Genomic DNA, 7,980 nt, shown 5'->3' on the forward strand with positions numbered 1-7,980 from the left:
AAAAGTTTAACATGACAAAGGGCCAAGCAAGCACTCAAAACATATATTAATAATTTATTAAACTTAATGATATTTTATCATTATTGTAAAATAAAATTTCTCATACCATGATATAAGATTATGGTCATATTGCCCACCCCTATTTTACATCACAATAAACATTTAAATCTCTTGACTCTACTGTCTAATGTACCACCATTCATAAAAGATGAATACATACCATACAGCAAGAGTTCTAATGACATGAAGAGTCCTATACTGGAAAATTTCAATATCATTCCTAAGTTCAGGACTGATGTGAGTTTTGTATTCACTGCAAGAATTAAGTGTTTTGTTGTGGCAAAGAGGCATATTTAATTTGTTCTTGTCCCAAAAAAAAGAGTCGAAATCTCAGAGTAGCAATGCTGAGGATAAGTCTTGGGAATTAAATAACAAAATATTGAAAGGAAAAATGAGAAGGGAGATGCAGAGCTGTGGGAGCAGAGAGAAAGGCACATATTTAAGAGAGGATGAAATGATTTTCAAAATACCAGCAACTAAGAGAAAATCAAATCTATTGGAGGTAGTGTCAAAATCAAAGAGAAATTCAGAATATTGGTGTATCAAAGGGCTTGATGAGGAAATCTTCAGTGCTGATGAACTATTAGGTTCAGAAAGAGTCTTCTGATGCATCAGCTGTGAGTCACATTAAGAAAGACTCCAATTACTATAGTTTAGAGCAAGAGAGAAGTGTCATACAGTATTTCATTACAAGGGAAGGACAAATGTTGAAGTCATTGACTATTTTTCTGATATTTTTTTATTAATTGATTCGGCAAGATTTTTAATGAAACAAAAAAGGGGGAAGTTTTTTTTTCAGATTGAAACACCTGGAAGAAGAAAATAATGCAAAATGAAAATTTGCCATAATTATTAAATATCTAGTATGTGCTTTTTTTTTTTGCGTTGCTCTTTTGCATTGAGTAGTTTAAAAATCTTATTTTAAACTAAAATATACTTTAATGTAATTCTATTGAAACTTGTATGTCATGTATTTAAATATATTTTGTAATTGCACATTTGTAATGATGAAGTTGAAATTTAGTACATTTAAAATGTATTAATTTAAATGTAATATAAATAAACACACTTCAGTTCTTATAAATTATAATCAATTACTTTACATGTGTTTTAGTTTGTTAGTCAACACATCATAATGTATTTATTTAAAAATTATTTAAATGTAGTTTGTGATCAAACTTTAAATTTTACATGATTACAAAATGCACTTTTATAAGTTCTTAAGTGTGTTAAGAAACATAGTTGTGAAAGTGTCTATAAGAACACTTACAGTAAGTTTTATTTCATTAATATAATCTACAAGTACAGTTTTTTTAATTATACTTTTGATATTTGAAGTACACTGCAAGTGCACTTTTTTTTTACAATAGTAAGTGTGTACTTTCTCTTTATTAATGGATTTCCTGCTAAAAGATCTGATCTGAAAGAGTAAAGAGTGTGTCTCTGTTAACTGCAGGTTGAGGAACTGTGGTGTCACAGATAAAGGTTGTGCTGCTCTGGCTTCAGCTCTGATATCAAACCCCTCACACCTGAGACAACTGGATCTGACTGATAATAGAAATATAAGTGCTTCCGGAGTGAAGCAGCTTTCTGATGCACTGCAGAATCCTCAATGTAAACTGGAGAAACTGTGGTAAGATCGTATCTGGATTGCACACATGAAACACGATGTAGAGTATATTTGAAGTGTTCATCCTCATTCTGCTGCTCTGAGTTCAGGTGATTGACCTGTAAATGACTGAACACATGAGCTATGCTTTAGTAACATGATACTAAACTGACAGTCACACTGAAATACACAGTTTACATCACAGTCAACTTTTAAAACTTATTCCAATGATCCATCAATTATCAAATATTGGGGTAACCATTTACAATAAGGTTCCATTAGTTAATGTATTAACTAACATGAACAAACAATGAACAACACATTTGTTGCAGTATTTATTAATCTTTGTTAATGTTAGTTATTGAAAATACATTTTGTTCATTGTTAGTTCATGTTAATTCACAGTGCATTAACTAATATTAGCAAGCACAACTTTTGATTTTAATAATGCATTAGTAAATGTTAGAATTAATAATAACTAAGATTAATAAATGCTGTAGAAGTATTGTTCATTCTTAGTTCATGTTAACTAAAGTAGTTAACTAATGTTAACTAATTAACCTTATTGTAAAGTGTTAACAATTTTGGTTGTGCTTCTCTACAGGTTGATTAATTGTGGTGTCTCAGATGAAGGTTGCTCTGCTCTGGCTTTAGTTTTAAAAACAAACCCCTCACATCTGAGAGATCTGAACCTGTCTCAGAATAAAATAAGAAATTCAGGTATGAAGCTGCTTGCTGTTGGACTGGAGGATCCTCACTGTAAACTGGAGAAACTGTGGTCAGATGATATGTGATATGTTATATTCACACATATTTATTAAAGGTGCTGTATGTAATTTTTTGACAGTACTAAAGCATAAAAACGTTATAATACATTTGCAGATATTCAGGAAACATGCTAAGTTCGCATTCTTGTTTCTTACGAAAAACAATACTGAAAATGTGCAATCTGTGTCGGAACATCTGTTTTTGATTTGGTCTGTGTGATTCTGTCCACTTACAGTTTACCTAATAATATTTCGACAGCCTGGGTTGCAAGTTTGCAAAAAACACATGCTGCATACTGCAGCCATGGAAGCGAGGAAACGAACTGGGACAGAAATCGCAGATTGTACCCGACCTAAAAACCCTTAGCATCAATCTAAAAAGCTGTGTGACCACAGGCATATTAAAATGCAGACAAATCAACTCATCAGTTTACAGCGTAAGGTTCGTCACCTTCCATTGTCAGTTGCGCTCGTTCATGTTGTGTGTCCTCAGTCTGACCGGAGAAACAATATTTTGAATTGAGACCGCAGTACCCATTTCAACCACTAGCTGTCATTATTACATACTGCACCTTTAAGATCAGCTTGTAAAATAAATTTTCGGTACACACTAAATCTCAGCACAGGGACTGTTAATTTCATTCATCTCTATCGCATCACATGACCTAGTACTCCTGTACCTACTATAAATATATATATATATATATATATATATATATGAACTGACCAATGAACTGACTTTAGCTGGAAAAATGACTCTGTTATTGTCTTCTTACATTATTGACAATCTATTTTCCTGTTTAACACTGTAAAGCTGTTTTGACACAACCAGTGTTGTATAAAGCGTCATACAAATAAAGGTGACTTGACTTGTGTCACAATCTGTGATGGCGAGGAACGATGGAGACGAGGAATAAACGAAACAGTCTAATCCATGGAACACAGGGTACATCAACACTGGAGACAGCAGGAAACACATCAACGTAACGAGTGGAACGGACAGAGACAGACTGCACAGACTAGGACTTAAATACTAGGGCAAATTAAGATAATTACTGACACACACCTGGACCAAATAACACAATCAACGGGAGACAGAAACTGGGTCACGGAGCACATGGGGAACAAAAACACAACAAAATCAGTTCAGGGGCATGACGACTTGACTTAACCTCTGGAGATGATCCAGAATGCAGCACATCTTGTCTTCAATTATAAACTTGAAGTAATGACACTTAAATTTACATTTATATATATATTTACACATAAATTCAAGTTTATAATTGAAGACAAGATGTGCTGCATTCTAGATCATTCTAGAGCGGAGTCAAGTCAAGTCACCTTTATTTGTATAACGCTTTATGCAACACTGGTTGTGTCAAAACAGCTTTACAGTGTTAAACAGAAAAATAGATTGTCAATAATGTAAGAAGGCGATAACAGATTCATTTTTCCAGCTAAAGTCAGTTCATTGGTCAGTTCATAAGTGACATTGGTGCTTGTTGGAAGGCCTGCCAGTAGAGAATTTCAGTAGTCCAGTTTTGAAATTACAGAAGCTTGGATGAGTAGCTGTGCTACACATTCTGACAGGCAGGGTCTGCTTTTCCTAATGCTGTACAGCACAACCCTACATAACTGGACCATTGTTGAGATGTGGGTGAAAAAGCTCAGCTTGTTATCAAGCACAACCTCCACATTCCTTGCTGTCCTGGTTGGTGTAAGTGCTGTGTAAAGATGAACAATAAGAGAGACACAAGCCAAGAAAGTGGGATCATCAAGTTGAAATGATGACTTTATTTGAGAAGACCACCCCACAAAACTGTTTCTTAATCATCCTGTTGATTTATCCTGAACTGTGTAAGTGTTATGCTTGGTGGATTTCAAGGACAAAGGCAAGTGGTTCCAAATGCAGATGAGTTTTATTGAAGTAATTAACAGGAACCAGGATGACAGAAACAGGGGAACATGAACAGGGAACAGCTAGTAAACAGACATAAGACTAGACAAAGAACCAGGGCAAACACAGGGGTTTAAATACACAGGTTAACAAGGGTAACAAGGGGGAGGAGCTAATCAATAACCATGACAACAAATGACGGGTAACAATAGGAACAAACAAGGCAAGGCCAACAGGGACAGGAACGGAACAAAGGAAGTGAACTGGGAATCAATAGGGGAAAAAAACAAGAGTCTTAAACACAAGACAGGGGAACACAGTCTGGGATCATGACAGTATGTGAAGAGTATATCATTATTCTCCACAGGTTGTGTGAGCGAGGTGTCACAGATAAAGATTGTGCTGCTCTGGCTTTAGCTCTGAGATCTGAGAACAAATAAATAATGTTTGCTTAACTTTGTTTTATTGATCTTGGAGCTGACTGAGATGATGTGACCATTTTCAAAGGGCTTGTCAATGCAAGGATAAAACAGTATTATTAATCCTGCATTAGAGGAATTTGAAAAATTCTGGACTTTTAAAGAGATACAGTGATCCATCAGACATATTTGTACTATACCCTTGTGAAAAAAGTACATTTTAGCATAATTTCAAAAGGAGTTCTTATTATAGAAATACTATACTTGAAAAGACTATACTTAAGTGCTAATTCAGTGTAATGTTTTCGGACACTTAATAGCATGTTAACTGCAATGAAATGTTTAAATAGTTTAAATGTATTTTAAATGCATTTATTTGGCCTTTAGAGTGTCTTTGTGACCAAGTTAATTAGGACTTAAATACATCTTTATATGTAATTTCATAATTACTTCTATTGTCTTTGAAATATGGTTTAAGTGTACTGCTGTATTTACTAATAAGCATTTATAGGAAAATAAAATATACTTTAATATAATTTTTATTGAAACTTGTATGTCATCTATTTAATTATATTTGTAATAACACATTTAGAATGAAGTTGCAATTTAGTACATTTAAAATGTTTATACGTATTAAATGTAATACCGAATAACACATTACAGTTCTTATAAATTATAATTAAGTACTTTACATGGACTTTATTATGTTAGTCAAAACATCATAAGTGCACTTCTTTAAACCATGACAAAAGATTATAAAGTGTGGAGTTATTCTAATGTGTCACCTGAGGTGGTATCTGTGTCGCTTGTTGCTACCGCTGACGACTGTGCACTGAAGATGTTTTCTTAGCGTGCACAGTTACATCTATGTAATACTTTAAATCTATGGCCAAATCCGTTGATGCTCTTATTTCAAATGAAGTGGATTTATGTGACACTTTCATGTTAAATCCTGGTTTAACTTAAGTGTCTTCTGTTCCCTGTTGTCCGATTCCTTTGTGCCGAAAAGGAAGCTTTTAAAGATCGTGTTGAATTGTCTTTGTCTCCTGATAAATTAATTGCAGCTCAAAGGGCAGATTGTACTCTTGCTCCATTGTTTGAGTTAATTTGTCCAGAACTGGAGAATGTGATTGTGTATTTCTCACAGCGAGTGTCATGGCGGACGGCCAAATTCACTGTAATTTAAAAATGATACTGTTTTTGTGTCACAGAATGTAGTTTTAAGAGTTTTTAGGCGATAATATATTGTTTTAGACTTCAAATATGCGGCTTGTTGATAAAGATAACAGCTATTTGAACATTTGCTTCAACGTTTTCGGAGGTGTGAGCTCCAGGGCATCAGCGGCGTGCAGCGCTCATGAACCCGCCGAGAGCAGCCTCACATGTCTTGGCCAATCCTCTCTAAAAGGTCATTAATGTGTGGCATTGGGTATGCATCAATGCAGATGCTCAGGATGTCATCTTTCTTCGGGACAGTCACAACTGGGCTACTCCATTTACTTTTGGCTGCCAGTTCCAGCATCATGGTGCAGCTCCACCTTTTTGGATTCTTCCAGATGATCTTCCAGATCAATGTCTGCTGGCTATGCTAGCCCTCCAGCCTTAGGTTCTGGTCATTCCTCTTCCTGATCCACTTCTGCTTTGCGAATCAGCAGAGACGTCTTTTGTTTGCTTGGTGGCTCTTTCCACTCTTTAAGCAGGTTGATGTGGTAAATCTGTGTAGCTTTGCCTTTTGTCGGGGTGATGAGTTTCATATGTCACCAGTCCTATCTTGCAAACGACGCTGTAGGGTCCTTGTCGCTTCATCAGCAGTTTGTTTGTAGACATTGGGAGCAGAAACACTACCTTTTGCCCAGGTTGTATTTCTCGGTATATGACATGTTGGTTACACTATGTCTTTTGTGTCTTTTGAGGTTCTGTTGGGCCCACTGATCTATATAATGACTGGATTGCTCATTGCATTCTAAACTGCCATTGGGCGGAGAAGCCACCGGAAATGAGCGGCCATATTAGTATTCCCTACCAGCAGAGGGCATCATTGACTGACAGCCAAAACCTTGACCTCAAATCACCTGACTTGAAGCGTATCAGTCACACAGGATTAGTTTTTAGGATGTGTGTATGTAAATTAATTGTTACTTAATAATGTTAACTGCAATGTTTATGGTCTTTTCGGGCAGAATAAACAATATATTGAAATCATTAAGGTGATTGTGTCTGCTGCACTCTGCCAACACAGGTAACTGATCCTACACAAAATATTTTTCTTTATGTTTGTAATCATGCAGTAGTATGGTGACGCATTGCTGCCACAGACATATTATTTTTTCCACTCAATTATGTCGTAATAACGAGATGTTATATCGTTTTAACGACATCTTTTCTCGTTTTAACGACATATTTTCTCATAATAACGACATCTTTTCTCGTTAAAACGAGATGTTATGTCGTAAAAACGATATAATTATCTCGTTAAAACGACATATTTTTTCTCGTAATAAGGACATATTATGTCATAAAAACGACATGGTTATTATAGATAGGCTATATGGTACATATATGAGCGAGCTAAGCGACTGTCCGCGCTGCTGTCGCCACAGTCTGACATAAACGATCATCTGCACGCTGCTGAAATTATTGAAATATACTGTTTTAAATGTATTTTAATGTAATGGTTTTAATTGTAGCGGCATGTTTATTAGGATTAATCTCCAATCTGTCTACAATATAGTGCTATCCAATAACTGCACTCAGACCCATGACTCCTTTAGGCTATGATCAGTTCAAAACTGGGCTTAATATTTGCTTATTTGAATGACTGAAGTTTGATTTAACAACAAATCGAAAAATATGAAAAAACAGAAATAAAGAGATTTTCTAATAGGCTAATAATAATAATTATTATTATTATTTCGTTCTGTCTGCAAATTAGTAACAATAACGTTTCTTCAAACTGTCTGGGCTGCGTTTCCCAAAAGCTTCGTACGCCATAGAAATTCGTAAAAACGATTGTACGACTAATCTTAATATTACGGTCTGTTTCCCAAAAGCATCGTAACTTAAGTAGCACTTGAAAATCATCTACCGAGTCATCGTAAGAAGACAGATTTATGCGTCACCTGCAGGACAATCGGCAGATTACACCTATAACTTTATTCAAGTGCAATGTGATTATAATATAAAGTTTTGATTGTGCTTTATTGTACCTTTTATTACTCGTTTTTTTAT

General features: G+C 35.1%; 1 protein-coding gene across 1 annotated transcript in view; it reads left to right on the plus strand.

Annotated features, from left to right (window-relative positions):
* The window catches only part of LOC107662574 (NACHT, LRR and PYD domains-containing protein 3-like), a 37,430-nt gene that overhangs the window by 18,676 nt on the left and 10,774 nt on the right, over window positions 1–7,980 (plus strand). The window contains exons 10-11 of the mRNA XM_016452636.1: window positions 1,517–1,693; window positions 2,274–2,447. Coding sequence (XP_016308122.1) covers window positions 1,517–1,693; window positions 2,274–2,447 — 351 coding nt within the window. The remainder of the gene's footprint in view (window positions 1–1,516; window positions 1,694–2,273; window positions 2,448–7,980) is intronic.

The sequence above is a fragment of the Sinocyclocheilus anshuiensis genome, unplaced genomic scaffold (assembly GCF_001515605.1).
Source record: "Sinocyclocheilus anshuiensis isolate Anshui unplaced genomic scaffold, SAMN03320099.WGS_v1.1 scaffold1478, whole genome shotgun sequence".
NCBI classification, from domain to species: Eukaryota; Metazoa; Chordata; class Actinopteri; order Cypriniformes; family Cyprinidae; genus Sinocyclocheilus; species Sinocyclocheilus anshuiensis.